Source organism: Chanos chanos, chromosome 3 (genome assembly GCF_902362185.1).
Source record: "Chanos chanos chromosome 3, fChaCha1.1, whole genome shotgun sequence".
NCBI lineage: Eukaryota > Metazoa > Chordata > Actinopteri > Gonorynchiformes > Chanidae > Chanos > Chanos chanos.
In genome coordinates, this window is record NC_044497.1 from 34,621,702 (window position 1) to 34,641,778 (window position 20,077).

Below are 20,077 nucleotides of genomic sequence, written 5' to 3' on the forward strand. Positions count from 1 at the left end.
ATTGGTAGTTAAAGCGCAATATTATGGAAAGACTATATATACATTTAGTTAATGCATGTGTTTAACAGATGTCAAACTCATTTGTTTCGTTTTTTCTTACGTGTATGAGCAAACTTAAGTCCAGGCTTGAATCAGGTAGTCATTTAACTCACCTGAGTGCAGTTATGAGACCTCGTTGCACTTCCGTAGCCGGCGGTTGAAGTTCATATATTTGTGGATTCCTTGCTCTTCAGTTTCATCGTAAACTCGAGTCTTTACAATAGCCTATATTCTTAAACGGGTGTGCGAGCTACTCAAAGCTATGAAACCCAAGCGAGAGCACTCATAAGCGTGCGCGGTTCCTTTATTCTTTCATGCAGTTCTTGCTCTCAGCGCGTTTTACTGGTTCCAGTTTTTGACTACTATTTACATTTCAGTTCAGTTTTACAATATGTGAAATCCTCATTGTGTGCGTGCGTACTTGTGGTTATTTTTCCTCAACAAAAGTCTGATCAGACATTGTGCTTCAACCATAAATAAACACATGGAGTTGCATCAGTAATTTCTCAAGACATTTGTATCTGGCTGGCTGGCTGGCTGCCAGAAATCAGAGTACAAAAGGAGTTCATCACTGAGGGTTATCCCATCCCATCCATATTCATTTCAACGTCCAACATCTCAGATTGTTCCTAAATTATGTGTATAGTGAGTGATAAGTAAAATAGTAAGCTAACTGAACACAGTTCCTGAACACAACTGAACAATATGTTCCCATCTTAACTGGGAATACTTTAGAAATATCAAAGAAACAGCGTTACATGATTTGGTTGTCATGGGGAACTGTTAAAAACTGCCCTGATCGTTGTCAGGTAGGCATTTTGAAAAAACGAGATGTTGAAAACTATTTTATGGAATATTTTTTGACTCCCTCCGAATTAAAGGGTCTGTGTGGGGTGTAATCAAACCTTACTAGTCTTTAAGTATCCAGTTATCTTATGTATGCTGAGACAGACTGACCTGCAATGTAGACAGTAGAGACCTATATTTTCTGTGGTGACGTAATCAGCAGTCATTTCAATTTCAATGATTTGCATGGTTTGTTTGAAGGTTTAAATGTTTCAGTTATATGAGTGATACTGGTGTGTTGGCAGGCTCCAGATGTCCTTACATTTTGTCTGAACGTGGTCAAATTGGACTTCGGGATGGGGGGACTCCCACTATATTTAACACACCCTTGTGAGCAAAGAATTGATCTTGGTTAATAATAAACTTCTTGGTCGCCCAGGGGCAAATCACAAAGAACAGAAATGTATCCATTTCTTGGGCCAACTTGAGCTATGGTGCTCTCTCTGTCTCTCCAGGAAGGAAGGGATGCCTTGGTGAATCAAGCATGTAAACAGTTGTTTTGCAGTGCTCATCACAATGTGCAAAAATGACTTTACAGTATGTAATGGCATTCTTCTGTCCCTTTTCTCTTCTTTTCACTACAGAGAGACAAGATGAGGCACAAGTGTGCACCTGTCATCCTCCTCCTCATCATCACTTTTTTTAGCTGTCCATGGGAGAGTTGTGGATTTAAAATCTGTGCTTTTAATCTACGCAGCTTCAATGAATCTCAGTTTGCCAGCCAAAGGGTCAGGCATGCCATAATTAGGGTGAGATTTCTACTTTAGTTCTGCTTTGGGCAATGTGTAACCTGGTAGATATATATATATATATATATATATATATATATATATATATATATATATATATATATGTGTGTGTGTGTGTGTGTGTGTGTGTATATATATATATATATATATATATATATATATATATATATACTGTCTGTTATGTGTGCCCCCATGATGGAATGTGTGTTACACTGCACAAGGTATATATTGGGCCCTCTCAACAAGTATTTTACCTCCAATAAAATTTGTGTTTTAATTCAAATGATGGGGTTTTATGCCATTATTATTATTAAATTGCACTCGTTACCTGATTGGTCCCCGTGAACAGCTTACCTTCGATTCTGAGATCAGCTATGATTTAGAAGTAGAATGTGTAGCGATGCCGTGTAATTAAATATAAGACAATAGCTGTGCTTATCCTTGCATGTGCCTCTGTTATTGTTCTCTCAGGTGGTGTCACGTTGTGACTTGTGTCTTCTACAGGCTGTGAGAGATACCAAAGGGAAAGTTCTCCCTTCCCTAATGTCTTCTCTCAACAGGTACAACAATGCAAGGAGACAGAAGAGGTAGGTATATATTGAAAGTGTGTGTTGCAGATGTGTGGCAGGGATACACATGATTTATCATGAGTAATATGCCTTAACTTTGTATACACTGTTGATCCTGAATGTCACCAGGTTGCCTAGATTATTTTTTTTCTTTAAATAAGGATTCCATGAGGGTTCTTAAAATTTCAAAATAAAGCTTCATTTTAGGAAATGTCTGTACCTGTATGATGAATTTCAGTCTAATAATAGAATTTGAAGTCACAAAGAACTTTCATATTTAACAAAATCTCTGAGAAAGTCGATCGTTTACTTCCTTTGGCAGGTATGGCCCTTTTCATTACAAGTATGTGACCAGTAAACCTCTGGGCAGAGGTTCTGGACCCAAAGATCAATATGTGTTCCTGTATAGGTAAATATGGCTCTCACTCTGTCTTCCATCTCTTCATAAGTCATGTGGCTATAAAGTAGTATATCATATTACCTACTGTCAAGTTTGTGTGGTGTTTTTACCTCTCTGTGGTGCATAATTAACTTTATCCGATACATATGTTAAAATGTAACCAATTATTGATTTATGTCTTTGTAGCAACAGAAGACTATGTAACTGGTTTCTGTTTACCAGTCCACACTAGCACATATTAAGGGTTCTGTTAAAATCTGGCCTCTGTATTTTAACACAATTTTCTGCTCTGATACAATGATATTTCATTTCCCTGTTCCTTTAACAGGCAAGAGACAGTCAATGTGACGGATACATACCAGTATGATGACACAAAGAAAGATCGGGATGTTTTCACCAGAGATCCTTTTGCCATTCGTGTTAAAGCGCCCAAAACAGGTCTGTTGACAGTTTTTAGAGCAGTGCTTCCCCAGACCTCCTCCTGGAAACCCATAACATGTCACATTTTAGGGCTCTCCCTGCCCACAATACACCTGATTTCACTCATAAACTTATCGTCTAGAACTTATTCAGCAGAATTGCATGTGTTGCAGCAGGGAGATTCACATAATGCACAGACCTAATCCAGGACAAAACAGCCAACAAAGTTCACCAGAACAGTGAGAGAGGTCTGACTGCATGGTCTGTCAGAACAAGTTTAAGAGATTTGATGCTGCTGTTGATCCTTTACCGGCACTTTGCACAGAGCAAACAAGTTCTGCGTTTGTCCATGTCCCTTTTTAGTGAGTTTTTCAGCTCTTCCAACTATGAGCCTTTCTTCTGTAAAAGGAGTGAGACAAGAGACACCTCAGAAGAAGCAAAATTTTTCATTTGCCTACTAACCAGAGTGTTAAAAAGGCTGCCGCTCCTTTAAGACTGGGGGGACTGAGAGGCCAATCACTGGCCAGCAAAGTGTAAAAATTGCTTAGTCATGTACAGACAAGTTTGGAAACGGCACGGGAATTATAAGTTCATCATAAGGGAGTTACAGTTCTATAATTTAAAACCTGTCAATGTTGACATCAGTAGTTCAGTTGTAGTGTTGCTGGTGCGTCCATGAACAACAAACCACATGTACACACACGCACACACACATACACACTACCTCAAGTTCATCATTGAATGAAAATAAAGAAACCTTAACTCAAGACCGGTGACTGGAACCCCTCTCTTAGAACACAGCTGGAGTTCTAACCGGACTCTCTACAGTGATTTGGACTATCCGAACAGCATAGAGTTTCCTAACTTTCACTGGTCCTTCGAGCCGGATAGCAAATTGCTGTATGAAGATGCAGATGAGCAGGTTGTCCGACCCAAAAGACAGGGAACAGTTCCCTCCCACTTGTCGGAGTACGACCTAAGCGGACCAGGGTCCCAGAGGCGGTTCCATACTCCACTTCCTCAGAGTACACAAGAAGTCGAGCAGGAGTCTGTGAGGACAGAGGCACCCTCCAGGGCCACCACGCCGATCAGCCAAGGCAGTGCACCAGACCTGAGCGTGCTGTCAGAAAGAGAGGAACAGAGGCTAGAAGAGGTGAGGGGTGACAGTGAAGAGCCGCGCCACGAAATGAGTCAGCTGCCAAGTTCGCCCACCAGGTGGCAGCAGATCAATCAAGAGAATGCAGCTCTGAGGCACCAGATTAGCCAAGTACCAGAACTTGTTGCTGCTCTAAAGGAGATGAAGCAACAGAATGTCAAGCTTCGGCAACAGTTCCACAAACTGGTGACGGAGATAAGAGTCCCATCCAGACCGGCTGCACCACAGCCACTGCCACGTTCCCACCTACCGCCAAGCACAGTCTATCGTGGGCAAGAGAGACACTACCCGCCACTGCCCCGAAGGCACGACACAGTGTATCCTGCCGACTACAGAGACGCATACCACCTCCCTCATGGCCCCGGTGATGAGCTGGCTGAGGATCTCTCCCGCCTTAGAGTTTCACATCAGGTGGAAGAAGACCTCTCGCACCCATCATACTATCCTGCCCCTCCTAGAACGAGCCCCCCATTTGCCGATCAGTATGGCCAGAGAACGCAGTCGTGGTCATCCTACACGCATGAACCAAGGTATGGGTACCCAGAGGGGACACAGAGAGGATACCCCCCTCATCGTCCCTATTATGCAGACCTGCCACCCACCCAAGAGCTTACCTACAGAGGGCCCAGGCCGACCATCCCACCTCTGACGTCGCCAGATCCAAGAGAGTTCTCAAGGATGAAGCTTGCGCTGGAGAATATCCTCCCTGATGACGCCACGGAGCGATACAAGTTCCAGATCCTCACAGATCATCTCAGATGCGAGGAAGCCTCGCTCGTGGCTGATTCATACAGTAACTCCAGGCAGCCTTACACAGACACGATGCTGGCCCTCACCAAGATGTACGGGCAGCCTCACAAGCTGGCTGTGCAACGTATCGCAGAGTTGATGGATGGCCCTAATGTCCGCAGTGGAGATGCCAAGGCCTTTCGTTTGTTTGCTCTCCAGGTTTGCTCACTGGTGGGCATGCTAGAACAGCTGGGGACGAGAGGCCGTGTAGAGCTGCAGTGTGGTTCCCATGTGTCGAGACTGCTGGGTAAGCTACCCCACGACCTCACTGCTAGCTTTAAGAGATTTATCCACCCTATGAGAGTAGCTATCCCCACGCTCTTTGACTTTGCTGAGTGGCTGGAACATGAGCTAGAAGTGCAAGAGGACAGTGTGAAATATGTCAGCTACAGGAGAGAGGAGTCATCCAGTAAGAGGAAAGATAACAGGAGAGACTCAAAGCAAACCAGCAGGAGCACCACCATTCTCCTGGGTACAGGGAAGGTGGCAGAGACAAGTACCGCTGCAGCCCCGCCCGCGTCGGAGCTCCCAGCCAGTTGCCACAGTAAGACAGAGAAAGGAAGAGCCTACTGCCCATACTGTGACAACGACAAACACTTTCTGAACAACTGCGCTAATTTCAAGCAGCTGAACAGAGAGCAGAAGATATCCTGGATTAGAGGTAACAACAGGTGCTGGCGCTGTAGCCGCAGCCATCAAGCAGCTAAGTGTACACTGAAGGCCCCCTGCAAGACGTGTAATAGAAGACATCTGCTTGTGCTACACGAGGTGAACGAAAGAACAGATGATAAACCGCAAACACCAGCAACAGCCATGGCAGAGAGCTGTCTTGTGAACACAGCCAGCAAAGTCCTGTACATCGACCGCCCAGCATACAACTGTAAAGTACTCCTGAAGATCAGTAAAGTCATCATAAGGAACGGTGACAGATCCTTGGAGGCCTATGCTGTTCTAGATGACGGATCAGAACGGACCATCATTCTCCCCTCCGCAGCGAGGAAGTTAGGCCTCAAAGGCAAGCCAGAGAAGTTGGTCCTTCGCACAGTCCGGCAGGAGCTGCAGGTGCTTCACGGGGCGGCCTTGTCGTTTACCATATCCCCTGTCACTGAGCCCAAGAAGAGGTACAAGATCCAGAGTGCCTTCTCCGCTGAGCAGCTGGGGCTGGCAGAACATACTCATCCTGTAAGTAAACTTCAGCAGAAGTACAAGCATCTAGCTGGGTTGCCCCTCCAGTCACTGAACAGAGTCCACCCAATGTTACTGATCGGGTCTGACTGCACACACCTCATCACACCCATAGAGCCTGTCAGATTCGGCCCGCCTGGTGGGCCGGCAGCAGTAAGAACACGTCTGGGATGGACTTTGCAAGGCCCAGCCCAAGATGTCAAGTTCACCCCTGATGCACCCCAGTGCCTCTTCACCTCCACGTCATCCACGACAGACCTATTCTCATGTGTGGAGAAGTTGTGGCAGATGGACGTGCTTCCATATCGTAGTGAGAAGTTGGCTGTGAGATCACGCCAAGACCAGGAAGCCTTGGATCTCCTTGAAGAGCGGACAGTGAGAGTGAACATTGATGGTATTGAGCGGTACGCCACACCTCTCCTTCAAGTCAAGAAGATGCCTCAGCTACATGCCTCACCGGAAACTGTGCTACCACATCTGAGGGGTATTGAGAAACGGTTGGCAAAGGCCCCGGAACAAGCTGCTGCTTACCAGGCAGAGATTCATAAGTTAGAGGAGGCAGGCTATGCTGTGAAGTTGGAGCCATATCAGGTAGAAAGGACACAAGAGGCTTGGTATATACCACACCATATAGTCCAACACAATGGAAAGAACCGGGTGGTGTTTAACTGCTCCTTTCAGTACCAAGGCCACAATTTGAACGAGCTCCTGCTCCCCGGCCCTGCCCTAGGTCCCTCGCTACTGGCTGTGCTGCTGCGCTTCCGAGAGCATGCCGTCGCCTTCAGCAGTGACATCCGCGGGATGTTCCATCAAGTGCGGCTGCTCCCCACTGATAGACCACTGCTGCGGTTCCTGTGGAGAAACATGAAGTGCAACAGTCCGCCAAGCGTGTATGAGTGGCAAGTACTCCCCTTTGGGACAACATGCAGTCCCTGTTGTGCGACGTTTGCGTTGCACAAGCACATGCTTGACCATAGCCAGCCAGAGGAAGATGTCCAAGTTGCCATAAAGAGGTCATTCTATGTGGACAACTGTCTACAAAGTCTCGCCTCAAGAGAAGCTGCCAAGGCTCTGGTAAACAAACTGCGCCATCTCCTAGCCAAAGGGGGATTTGAGCTAAGACAATGGGCAAGTAATGATCCATTCTTAATTAACCACCTCCCCTCTGAAGCCAGGTCAGACAGCTGTGAGCTATGGCTCAGTCACAGTCGGCCAGATGCCCAGGAGTTGGCCCTTGGTCTGCACCGGCATTGCAAGTCTGATACTCTTTCATACAAACATCGACGGGTTGATTGCTCTGTAGCCACAATGAGGAACATATATAAGGTATTAGCCAGCCAATACGATCCCCTCGGCTACATAATCCCATATACAACTAGAGCAAAGGTCCTCGTGCAGCGTGTGTGGGACAAGAAAAGGGATTGGGATGACCCGCAACTACCAGAAGAGTTGCTGCTTTCATGGTGCTCATGGGAGGCAGAGCTGGAACACCTGCCAAAGATTTCGATGCCCAGGTGCTACTCCAGCCCTGAAATGGACCACCCCAGTAGCATAAGAGACGTGCATGTGTTCTGCGATGCATCAGAACAGGCATATGGATCCGTGGCCTATCTCAGGACTGAGAATCCAGAGGGCAATGTTGAGGTATCCTTTCTCGTTGCGAGGTCCCGTGTTGCTCCCAAGAAGCAGCAATCCATTCCACGCCTAGAGCTGTGTGCGGCCCTCACTGACGTGCAGCTCTACAAAGTCTTAGCCACTGAGTTGACCCTCCCCATCCATAGCTGCACATTATGGTCTGACTCCCTGACTGTTCTCACTTGGTTGTTGTCTGATTCATGTCGCTACAATGTCTTTGTCGGCACTCGAGTGGCGGAGATTCAGGAACTCACGGGATCCGCTACATGGCGATACGTGCCATCGGGAGACAACCCAGCCGATGACATCACGCGAGGACTCACTCTTCAGGACATGTGTGATGGCAGTAGGTGGACCCATGGCCCAGCATTCCTTAAGCAACCACCAGATGAGTGGCCCGAGCAGCTGTGTTCACCCCACAACGAGCCCGAGAGTGAGCTGAAACGATCTGCCGTTGCTATCCTGACAATTTCAGATCCACCCCTGCCAGATCCACGGCAACATCAGACCCTGCACGACTACTTGAAAGCCACTGCCTGCCAGCTTCACGGGGCGGCAGACCCAGAAACCTCCATAACCGCTGATGCCTACGCTTCTGCTGAACTGGAGGCCCTGCGGCAGGCACAGAGAGACTCCTTTCCAGGCGAGGTGGCACAGCTGAAGGCTCGTAAACCAGTAGCAAGATGCAGTCGCCTCCTATCACTCGCCCCAGAGTTTGATGAGGCAACAGGACTCATCAGAGTAGGTGGCCGTCTCCGCCGCAGTAGCGACCTCACATCAGATGCAGTGCACCCTATCGTCCTCGACCCTCAGCATCCCCTCACCACATTAATCATTAAGAACTTTGATGATAAGTTGCATCACCCTGGGCCAGAGAGGGTTTTTGCAGATATTAGGAGACGATATTGGGTGCTGCGCGGACGTGAGGCAGTTCGCGGCTATCAAAGACATTGTGCTGAGTGCAAAAGGTGGAGAGGATGTCCGTATCCACCTAAGATGGCTGACCTCCCCCCAGCAAGACAGCGCATCTTCAAGCCTGTCTTCTACTCCACAGGTGTCGATTGCTTTGGGCCGTACATCATCAAGGTGGGGCGCAGGAACAAGAAAAGGTGGGGAATACTTTTTAAATGTATGACAACCCGAGCGGTGCATGTAGACCTTCTCACCACCATAGATGCTGACACCTTCCTCATGGCCCTGAGACGCTTCATAGCCCGGCGGGGAACACCTCACGAACTCCTGTGCGACCAAGGCACAAATTTCAGAGGAGGAGAGAGAGAGCTACAGCAATCCTTCATGGCCCTCCATCCCGAGCTTCAAGATCACCTAGCCAGCCAGCAGATCAGGTTCATCTTCAATCCTCCTGGTTCACCGCAATTTGGAGGTTGTTGGGAGAGAGAGATCCGTTCACTCAAGGCCGCACTTCAAGCCACCATCGGAGCCCAAACCGTCACTGAAGAGGTGTTGCGCACTGTCCTCATCGAGATTGAGGGAATCCTCAATTCCAAACCTCTTGGATACACCTTGTCAGATGTCGCGGACCCTGATCCCATCACCCCCAACTGTCTCCTCATGGGGCGGCGGGATGCATCCCTTCCTCAAGTTGTTTATGAGGGCCCTGAGATTTTGGGCCGTAGAAGATGGCGACATAGCCAGGTACTGGCTGACCATTTCTGGAAACATTTCCTTAAGCACTACCTCCCAGGACTCCAGGCCCGTCAGAAATGGCGGACTGAAGCCGCGAACCTGCAGCAGGGGGACATTGTCATGATTGTTGATAACCAGCTACCTCGTGCCCTCTGGCCTGTAGGAAAGGTCACCCAAATCTTCCCTGGTGCTGACAACAGAGTCCGATCAGCTGAAGTGTTGGTAAAGGACAGAACATATACCCGACCTGTAACAAGGCTCATCAGCCTCCCTGCCCTTCCTGAAGAAGAGTGATCATCGCTACTCATGGGGACCCTGTGGCCTTTTTAGATGTGCGAATGCACCCTGTGCATTTGGGGGCGGCTGTTAAAAAGGCTGCCGCTCCTTTAAGACTGGGGGGACTGAAAGGCCAATCACTGGCCAGCAAAGTGTAAAAATTGCTTAGTCATGTACAGACAAGTTCGGAAACGGCATGGGAATTATAAGTTCATCATAAGGGAGTTACAGTTCTATAATTTAAAACCTGTCAATGTTGACATCAGTAGTTCAGTTGTAGTGTTGCTGGTGTGTCCATGAACAACAAACCACACACACACACATACACACTACCTAAAGTTCATCATTGAATGAAAATAAAGAAACCTTAACTCAAGACTGGTGACTGGAACCCCTCTCTTAGAACACAGCTGGAGTTCTAACCGGACTCTCTACAGTGATTTGGACTATCCGAACAGCATAGAGTTTCCTAACTTTCACAGAGGGTAGTGGGTTGAAGCCCCAAGCATGATACTTCACTGATTGTGTGTCTCAGAGTAAGGCACTGAACTTCAGGGTTTCTCCAGAGGCGTTTAACCTCTTTCAGCAGTAGCTGTAAACTGTTCCTGATGAGCGCATCAGCCAAGAGAACAAAAATCTTAATTGTAACTTTTGACACAGGTAACCTTATCTTTGTCAGACTGGTGGGAAATCATTCAAAAATTCAGAATATACCCATTTTTCTGCGTACCAGCGATACCACTTTATTTTAGGCATAAAATTCGCATTTTCAAGAAAGGTTAAATAAATTCAAACAAATGTTCAGCAGTGCCTTAATTTCATATACATTTTTCCCCTCTGACAGAAATTGGAGAGTTTGTCCTGATCCCCTTGCAGGCTACAGCAGATGGTGCTCTCCAAGAGATTGATAAGCTGTATGATGTCTATGAAGAAATTAAGGAAAAATGGAACATAGAGGTGAGGTTTGGGGGACTGGGGGTACAGATAATATGTTACTGATGTTTTTCATCAGAAATACTTAAACACTGAGGAGCATGTAACACAAGATAAGTTTGAGCAAGGCACCACTTGTTTTAGCATTTGCATACCTTCACATTCTCACAAAACTGATGAAGGAAATCTGTCTCAGTACATAATGCCAAAGAGTATTACGAGGATTACTGTATCATATTTCACATTTAATTTTCAACACTTTCGGTGTGGTTTTGATCAGTCTGGCATCTGCATGGATCGTATATTTCACTGTGCTGCGTAACCCAGTTTCCTCTGACTTATGTTCACAGGATGTGATGCTGCTGGGGGATTTTTATGCGGACTGTGGCTACGTCACCAAGAAGAGCAGGCAGACTAATCGTCTCTTCACATCCTCTGATTTCTTCTGGCTGATAGGTGACAAAGTCGATACCTGTGCCAGAGCAGGCACAGACTGTGCTTATGATCGGTAAGAATAAGAAAAGTGAAGTATTTCACTCTTCAACTGCACAATAACTAATGGAAAAATGTTTATTACCCCTTTTTTGTAAAGATATAGCACTCCTGACTGAATCATTGCCACTCCCCTGTCTCCTTTCACCTTCTCTCAAGGATTGTCGTCCATGGAAAACCATTCCTGAAGGCAGTTGAGCCCCTCTCTGCCCAGGTCTTCAATTACAAGAAGACATACCGCTTGTCTCAAGACCTGGTAATAATCCTTTTAAATAATGCATGGCTGGCATTTTTTGTAGAGTTCACTTTTACACAATTGTATATGGCACTGAACTTTTTTTGTTGTTGTTTGGAAAAAAAAAAAAAAACATGAGTAAAATTTAACTGATAATCTGAAACCTTTGTTACAGGTCATGAGAGTAAGTGATCATTTCCCTGTGGAGGTAAACCTGAAGACTGTTTCATCAGGGCCACGGCTAATGACAGGACATCCCCTCTTCATTGTACTTTCTTTAATCGTCTCACTCTCGTGTACTCTCTCTGTTTTTGATACAAAGTGAGACTAAACAAACTATACAGCACTGAATTTGTTTGTATATGAGAGCATCAGGGAAGTTACAAGTTGATGACTGGTAACAAGTTTAGTAGACTTTGAAAGTATTCTGTGATTCCAGAAACTATTATTAGTGATGTATAGTGTAAATTTTAGACCATATTTTTAGTATCGGTCATCTTACATGATAATAATTTTTAAATTTTATGTATTAAACTGCAGTCCAGGTATCTAGCAATTCTTTTATAAGGTAGTTTTCAGTACGATTTTGGCTCAGTTGAAATGTGAAGAGCCTCGACTGCATTGATTGATGGGTTTTAAAATTGTTGACATTATTCATGTGTACTGATATTTCAGAACTGTTTTGTCTTTATATCTTGTCAATTTGATTGGTGTTTTATTATTATTTTCTTTTAATATAAATTTATGTGTTCAGATGAGATGTTACACCATTAAATAAACATTAAATATATTATCTTTTAACACTAATGAGCTGATAGTGGTTATTCTGTTTCAACTGTTTCCTTTTGGGGTAATATGTATTTAATAAAGTACATTAATACCAATTTCTGAATCAAAGGTAGGCATTAAAAAACACGATTCTGCATATTGTTAATCGAAATTATACATAGACTATTATTTTGAAAAGTTGGCTGCCATTTTGGAGAAAAAATCTTCCGTCACCAGCGTTATTAGGATCTGTGTTTGACCGATAAAGGAATAGCTATGTTTTCAACGATGTTCAGTCTATTACATAATGGTTTGGAACAGGTGTCAACGTTGTTTATGGAGAGTGGTCGCTTGTGGTAAAACTATTTTGTAAAGAGTTACGGAGCAAATATGGGAGCAAATATTTCTCAGCTAATGTTTTTTTTTTTTACCTTAGGATCATTGCTTGGACCTGGTGTTGCGCTATTAGTTCCGTTTGACTTTTAGCAGAGGAAGCGTCATTCCAAAGTCTCCATCGCAGCTACTTTGCCGTTTTCAGTTAAATGTGATGGGGAAACAGTTTATTGTTGAAGTTCGAGAGATCGGTGCTCCGTTAGACATTAACGTACTAGCCCTCAAGTCAGGTAGCTGAGGTGTGACCTGCCCAGATAATTAACCGAAAGAATGTATTAACTTATTAAGAAATCATTTTACCAATAGGCAAATTTCAGTGTAAGTAAACACGCGTGGTTCTACAGTTTAAAATATGGTTGAGCTTCGAGAGAGCGTTCTAGGGTCTTGCGGAGGTGAGGAGCCTCTCGCGCCCCCAAATCCCCCTCAGCCACCGCGCTCTTACGAGCGCATCCAGCTCCAGAAAAGTAATGTTTGCTCGCGTGCTTACTTCGTGGTAGTTATGGTCTTCTTTCACTTATACATAATAAACATTATTGCTCTGCTACTCTACGTCCATTACAACACTGGATCCAACGAGGTGACTACCGGAGAACAAGAACTCCCCATGAGCAGCAATCCGAGCGTCATCTGCCTCCCACCACGCACAGAGCACCACACACCTATCCGCGAGCCACACCTCGACTATCCCTTTCGTCTTCCCCGTCTTGAAGGGATCCGGGTGAGGAGGCGCACTTAATTCTATAATACATTCGCTTTCTTCCCAGCGGGAATCAGCTCATTATTTGAGTCTCATCTGTTTGAGTCTCTAAGATGGGTATTGCAGGATTTCACGGGAAGCAATCTTTGGTTTCACATAGATGGAAAACAAAACATTTCAAAATATAAACATGTAATCCACTTTTGATCCTTGTTAGCATTTCTAGGTTAATACCATAAATTCACAAAATATTTTATTTCAGGGCTCACAAATTGATATACCGAAAGTAAGTGTAGTTAGGTGATATATAGCCCATGAGAACTTGATGAATTAAGGATGTTTCCTTTCCTCTGAAAAGGGCTGTTTGACAGTATTGTGTGCGTAAATAATGAAAAAGACATGTTATTGGCTCAGTTAGCAGACTACTAAACATTACGGTGAAAGTTTGTATTGGTTGCTTGATGAAAGTTTTGTAGCAGTAAAGCCTATCTACCACGGACGATTTTGTGTTTGCATTGTTCTCAGGTCGGTCATGTACAAAGAGTGGCGCTAGTTCCCGACCAAACCCACGAGATGCGAACGCTCAGCCTGAAACCTCTACTTTTTGGTGAGCTTTGATCCCAACTCACAGTGCGTTTACAATTTAAATCCAGTTTACAATTTACAGTTTAAATTGTAATCCAGTTAAGCAACAGTATTAGGGGTTGGTTGTGTGCTTGTAATTTGTTTTTCAACTTTTCACTGTAGGTCATAACATGTGCCTGAAATTCTTGGGAAAAATTAGAAAGAGACCAAATCTTAAGCAAAACAGGTTTAAAAAGTATTTAATATCTTTTTTTTTTTTTTTTTTTTTTACAAATATACAACAATGATACTCTCTTAATCTCCAGTATTTACATTTGAGTTACATGTAATCTTGAAGCAGCAGCTGATTTAAGGCTTTGATCAGAAGGTAAACTGACTCATTATATCAGAGGCTACTGAAATTGAGCAAGATTGACTTCTTCTCCACCTTTCTCTTTCTCCATTGCTCCATGCTCCATCACTCCATCTCTGTTTATTTCTTTCTGTTCATTGCACTCACTCATTTGTCCTCTGTCTCTTTCTGTATGCCCTTTCACTATCTCTATGACACACATGCTCTTTCAGTCTCTCTCCACCTTTCTCCATTCCACCCAGGTTATTGTCATCCTTCCTCTCTCCTTTCACATCTCTCCCTCTCTCTCTCTACCCCCTACACCTGTGACGTTTCCACTTGCGTGCTGCGTTGTTGAGGATACGTTGGCGTTTGGACCAGCTGAAAGCTCTATTCACTAGCAGACGTTCACCTGTCACAGTACCCATCAGTAGAAAGGTTCCCCCATTAGGGTGGTGTTTACTCAGGTTGCCCACACAGGTGGCATCTCGTTCCAGCCACAGTGACAACCTGCCTGGAATTTCACCACCCAGTAATGGACCGTGCTTCAGAACCTCCAGCCGTGAGCCAAGAGTGAATTTAGCCAGACCTGAACTGCTTGAGTTCAGCCTGGACAGCCGCACTTTTACCACTAAAAGAGAGAAGGGGAAATGATTAACGCAAATGACTGAATGGGGAAGAAGAAAAAGAGGGAGGGAGAGAGAGTTTCTGAGGAGACAGGGATTGAATGGGACGGAGAGAGAAGAAGAGAAAGACGGGGTAGGACAGTTCAAGGGAAACAAAATGAGACAACAAAAGATCAGTGTGTATGTTCACAAAATGTCTTGAAAAGATGAGATGATTGACATATTTGCTTACCAAAGTCACTCCTACAGAACAGCTCTAGTAACTCTTTAGCCGAGGAGGCTTCCTCCAGTTCACAGTCAGCACAGCTAGCCTGTGGCATTGCTACAGTAAAAAATGACACCACGCACAAACACAGCAAAGCCTTAAGGTTAGAACAGGTATTTTAACAGATATAATGTTGTATTTACCACTATCAACTATTTTGTATATTATCAGGGGCCAGGAAAATGTTTTTCCAGTTTCTTATTTGTTTACTTATTCTCCCGCACAATGTTTATGTATATATTGTATATATGAATGTTAGGGTGGATACTGGCATATTCCTGCATCTAATGTTGATGTGGCTGGTGGCCTTTCTTTTTCTTTGTTTTTTTTGGTCAGCTCACTTATGCATGTGGGTGTGGGTGTGGGTGTGAGTGTGGGTGTGTGTGTGTGTTTGTGTGTGTGTGTGTGTGTACTCACCTTTGCGTCCGCTGGCAGTACCATTTTGACCTTGAGTGATTGAAGAGATACACATGAGGTGATCCTTTGGAAACTGATCACACTGAAGGATTCTAGGCCAGGGGTAACCATAGCAACTCATGATGGGTGCACAGCTGTCTCTTACAGACTCGCACAAACTCCGACATGGAGAAATAAATCTGGAGTGAGAGAGAAAGAAAGAGGCAGAATAATAGTTTGAAAGATTAATCAAGTGGCTTAGTTGTTAAGGTGCTTGAGAGTTCCACCCAGCCACTCTGTTTTCTTACAAGAGTATGAACGGACTGAATCAGTCATGATTAGCATAAAACATTAGCATAAGGACTTGCTAAGAGCCACTTGATGCATATCATATTCACATATTAACATATTCACACCCATTTACTCACACCCAAACACAGATGACCTAAGTAGATTACGCTTTATGTGCACTAATGTGTTATTTTGTAATCACATTTTTTGTCTAATTTAGAGCTCAAAGAGACTTAGGAGTATAGGTGAAAGATGGCTGGCTGTTCTGACACTTCCTTGTCTTATAATACCTACATAGTCTCATAGAGGATCAAGAATTTGTGTCTTATAGTACCTACATAGTCTCATAGAGGATCAAGAATTTGGTCAACTGAAATTTAACTATAACATTTAGTTAAAGATGAGGAAGTTATAGGGTGTTACATTGTATGCAATAAAAGTCTGTCTTTGTAGAGTTCCACAGAGCATCTCCTGTTTGATCTAGTTAATAGGGATTAGCCAACACAAAATCAATTCCCTAATCCGCTCTACCCAATGTGAATCTTCCAGAATTCCCACGGTTGAGGTAGGATGTCTCTGTCAAGTAAACTGTGTTGAGCATATGAATTCTTTTGGTTTCTCTTACCTGTCCAGGCAGACGGGTGCAAACAGCGAACAGAGGAAGATGCGAGCGTGAGGGTGGCACTCACGGGCAAGCAGTGGCAACCAGCTGGCACTCTGTTGCACAGCCTCCCCAGGTGAATCATGTCCCAACAAATTGGGCAAACGCATACTGGTGTAGCCCAGGCCATGACACAGAGCCATGCTGGGAGGAATGGGTTCACACCAAGATGAGCCTTGAGGTTCCCAGTGGCCCTCAAGCATGGAATCAATGCCAGGGCCAATAAGAAAGAGGAGAAGAAGGATACTGGGTGCAATTAGGGTCATGGTTCCAGCAGCTAAAGAGATGGATGCTGTGCGCAGGTGTTGTCCAGTTGGATAGAATGAGGCCAAAGGCGCTGATTGGTGCTTTTATAGTAGAGCTGTAGTGCCCCATTTGGGCGGAGGCAGATCTCCAGATTTGGATTGGATGACATTAGTGGATGTGGGGGAAAGTGTGTGTGTGTGTGTGTGTGTCTATGACTTGTTGGCACTTCCGTTTCCCTGCTGGAGATAATGACCAGAGAAGTTTCTTCATCGTTTACTCCACTTCTCCTCATCCGCTCTCTTTTTTTCACGCTCTTTTGCTCATCTTTTCACACCCTTTCTCTGAAAAATACGTTTGTCAAATTAAGAGAGTACATCTAGATGGAAAAGTACTTACCAGCTGTAAATGTAGTATCATCCTCACTATAAATACCTAAACCAGTTTCTCCTGAGAGAGACATTTTTGCTGTAATATCCATGTCCATTGAAGCATGAGCAGTTTTTCTGTATAAGAAGAAGTGCAAAGTCATTAGCCAATATCATGTTACATTAATAAATAGAGATGTCTACTTCTGTGGTGTGTGAATGACTTCATTCAGTGGTATGTGTAGCTGTGAGGCATAGTATTGCTTTAGGGCTTTTCAGTTTGAGAGTCAAAGATTGAGAATATGTGAATTTAAAATCCCAGGTCCATTAAGACAAAATGCGAAGCAGTCGATGAGACATTTACTGTAGAGCAATCTCTCAAAAATTCTCAATCTTGGTTTTTTTTATTGAATGTGGAGTATCCCCTATTTGGACATAATCAGCAGTTACTGCACATATTTAGGAGCAAATGACAGAGTTCGTCCGAGCTTCAGCAGTGTAGTCTCATTTTTAGAAATGTGACAGAAGGTGTTTATCTCACTTAAGGTGCAAGAATATTCCAGTCACTGTTCTGTTGACAGTCTACCATCGGAATATGTGAATGTGTTTGTTTGAGTGTGAAAGTTTGGTGACAAGTGGAAAGAGAGGGTGAGTCTGTTATACTAGTGTGTGTGCATGTGTGTGTGTGTGTGTGTGTGTGTGGCTGAGAAGGCGAGTCTGTGAGGTTGGTGGGGTAGCGTCTGTGCGTGTGTAGCTCTGCATGTGGGACGATGTGGAGTTATTCTTTCCCTGCTGTGAGCAGAGCACGATTTTGCTCAAAAATGACCTGTACTTCCTCTCAGCTGCCTTCCCAGGAGCCCCTGAGAGAATAACCCCCCCACCTCAAAGCCTGACCCCTCTGTGTCCTCTCCCCCAGCCAATGAGAAATCATATTTCAATATGTCATCAATACAGTAAAATCAGTGATGTGGAATACTTTTATTAAGTGTGCGTGCATGTGCATCAGCGTCAAGTCTTCAATGCATTTGAATGGAGTTGAACAATACCAGTGATACCTGCCAGTGAAACTCTCTTAATAACTGGAAACTCCCACCCAGCAGAATAATGGCTCCCATCGGAACGCATCCGTCATTTAGGCTCATTAACACCCTTAATGGCTTACACTAGACCACAATGAGTCCCAGAGAGAGAGAAACAAGGGACTTCACTGTTCCCATATGTACAGTCACTTAAGGGTCATATATTTCAAACAAACTAAAATAGTTTTATATGTATTAGTAAAAATGTCTACGTAAAAGATAAAGTTGTATTATGTATGAATGAAAACACTGGTGTATATAATAATTTGCTGAAGTTATCACAGATGGGTCAGATGTTTCAGATATGGTTAAAATGTGGACTATTGACAGAGTATGTTCTCTTATAAACTGAAAACAGTCTATTTATGATACGCAGACTGATGTTCATATTATTAAACACATAGTCCCCATGAATAATACTTGTAACAATTATTACCCTTTTGAATATGTTTAGTTTTAAATCACATTTTTTTGGGGCTTTTCATGAAAATCATAGTTTTTGGCTTGTAAAAAAAGAACTATAATACATGTGTTAATGAACAGGTGACGTGAGCTTTGGCATTTCATCCTATTTATCCAGATATTTTTTTTTTTTTGTAAAAAATGACGTGGCCATTCAAAAAATGCTCATACTCATTAGTAAGTGGGTTGATTTAGTTACACTCCCCACAAAGGGGAGACTTGAGTGAGAGTGGACAATCAATGGATTATCTTTGTGGATTCAGACTGCAGTCTCTTTACCTCACAGATTTGTCTAACGTTCTCTGTCTGCAGCTCAGATTAACAGCCAAGCAGGTTTTAGGTTTTACCGAATATCAGTCACTTTGTTAGCCTGATCAAACACCCTCCCCCTGTACACACCTAAGTGTCAAAACCACAGACCTGTTTCTCAGATCATCCTGCCTTGGCATCTGATCCCTGACTCCAGTGTTGGAGTTGATCTCTGATTCCTATCTGATACCTGCTTGTTTGATATTCCTGACATTGTTATGCTAATAACAGCCTTGGTGTTGTGGTGTGCTTCAGCATTTTCTGTTACATTGTAGTTGTTCTGTTGACCCTTACACTGCATGGTTTTTGTTTCAACTTTACTCATAGCCAGGGGAGGGAAAAATAAAAGATTTGTTAGCCTTTAAAGAGGTTAGCAAGGCTGCCACAAAGCAAAGTCTAGTCCAGATGTAGTCTACTAATATGGAATAGGTTTAACCAGTACTGACCCTTGAAATTCTTCCTCTGCTGTTGTTGCAGTGTAGGGCCTGTGATGAAATGCCGACTACATCATTTTACACAGGATGGAGCTATGATATAAGTTTATGATTAAAAAATGATATATGATCGACAAAAAATTATTTATATCATCCAGGCATCTGATCAGGGTTCTCTCTGATCTGCACCAGTAAAGATTAGTCTGCGTTTGTGAAACCAAAGTTAGTTTAGTCTGTAAGAGGACCTCTTGGTCTCATCTCTCCCAATGCAACCTGGTTTTATCTGATGTGGTCCTCTCTCTCTCTCTCTGTCTCCCTCCCTCCCTCCCTCTCAGAAATCCCAGGCTTTCTGTCTCAGGAGGAAAGTGCGGTGGTGATGCAGTTGGCTCAGCTGAAGGGTCTGACCCAGAGCTCAGTGTCTCAGGCCTCAGACACACAGGAGGAGCTCAGTCAGGAGGAACTCTTCAGCCTGCTCGACCTCAACCAGGACGGCCTGCTACAGAGGGATGAGGTGACAGATAGAGGGGGGAAAGAGCATAAGACTGAGAGCGACAGACAAAGAGAAGTCTATCACTGTAAAAACAACGTCCTCTCCTAGCATGCCTTTGCTTTCCTCCATTTCTCTCCGCTCTTCATTAAGACTTTGTTAACATGAGCTTTTTTGATGGAGATTCTGTTATTTTGCCATCACTCACCTTGTGTGTGTGGAACAGTGCTCATGAAGGGAAAGAAATTGAGGAGGCAGAGCTGGTGGGTAGGAATGATGGTTTGGTGTTAATAGAAGCAGCCTAGTGAGAA

General features: G+C 44.2%; 3 protein-coding genes across 3 annotated transcripts; 2 read left to right on the forward strand and 1 right to left on the reverse strand.

Moving 5' to 3' along the window:
- The first annotated feature begins 1,666 nt into the window (after positions 1 to 1,666).
- On the forward strand, positions 1,667 to 11,696 carry LOC115806927 (deoxyribonuclease gamma-like). Its single transcript, XM_030767784.1, has 8 exons — positions 1,667 to 1,678; positions 2,139 to 2,221; positions 2,526 to 2,612; positions 2,932 to 3,041; positions 10,556 to 10,668; positions 10,995 to 11,152; positions 11,296 to 11,392; positions 11,547 to 11,696. The coding sequence occupies exons 1-8, from the start codon at positions 1,667 to 1,669 to the stop codon at positions 11,694 to 11,696; spliced, it is 810 nt and encodes a 269-aa protein (XP_030623644.1).
- Positions 11,697 to 12,884: 1,188 nt separating this feature from the next.
- On the forward strand, positions 12,885 to 19,877 carry p4htma (prolyl 4-hydroxylase, transmembrane a). Its single transcript, XM_030767785.1, has 3 exons — positions 12,885 to 13,250; positions 13,755 to 13,836; positions 19,615 to 19,877. The coding sequence occupies exons 1-3, from the start codon at positions 12,885 to 12,887 to the stop codon at positions 19,875 to 19,877; spliced, it is 711 nt and encodes a 236-aa protein (XP_030623645.1).
- Positions 14,457 to 16,650, reverse strand: LOC115806329 (secreted frizzled-related protein 5). Its single transcript, XM_030766999.1, has 4 exons — positions 16,349 to 16,650; positions 15,454 to 15,632; positions 15,004 to 15,093; positions 14,457 to 14,776 (listed from the first exon to the last, which is right to left on the reverse strand). The coding sequence occupies exons 1-4, from the start codon at positions 16,648 to 16,650 to the stop codon at positions 14,457 to 14,459; spliced, it is 891 nt and encodes a 296-aa protein (XP_030622859.1).
- Positions 19,878 to 20,077: the final 200 nt, after the last annotated feature.

Excerpts from the sequence above, each read along its gene's own strand:
- LOC115806927 (XM_030767784.1), top strand. Across the intron at positions 2,222-2,525 it reads AATGCAAGGAGACAGAAGAG|GTATGGCCCTTTTCATTACA; the intron begins GTAGGTATATAT and ends TTCCTTTGGCAG. Across the intron at positions 11,393-11,546 it reads ACCGCTTGTCTCAAGACCTG|GTCATGAGAGTAAGTGATCA; the intron begins GTAATAATCCTT and ends CCTTTGTTACAG.
- LOC115806329 (XM_030766999.1), bottom strand. The coding sequence starts at position 16,650 with ATGACCCTAATTGCACCCAGTATCCTTCTTCTCCTCTTTCTTATTGGC. Across the intron at positions 15,094-15,453 it reads TACTGCCAGCGGACGCAAAG|CAATGCCACAGGCTAGCTGT; the intron begins GTGAGTACACAC and ends TTTTTACTGTAG. Across the intron at positions 14,777-15,003 it reads GTTCTGTAGGAGTGACTTTG|TGGTAAAAGTGCGGCTGTCC; the intron begins GTAAGCAAATAT and ends TCTCTCTTTTAG.
- p4htma (XM_030767785.1), top strand. The coding sequence starts at position 12,885 with ATGGTTGAGCTTCGAGAGAGCGTTCTAGGGTCTTGCGGAGGTGAGGAG. Across the intron at positions 13,251-13,754 it reads CCCGTCTTGAAGGGATCCGG|GTCGGTCATGTACAAAGAGT; the intron begins GTGAGGAGGCGC and ends CATTGTTCTCAG. Across the intron at positions 13,837-19,614 it reads CCTGAAACCTCTACTTTTTG|AAATCCCAGGCTTTCTGTCT; the intron begins GTGAGCTTTGAT and ends CCTCCCTCTCAG.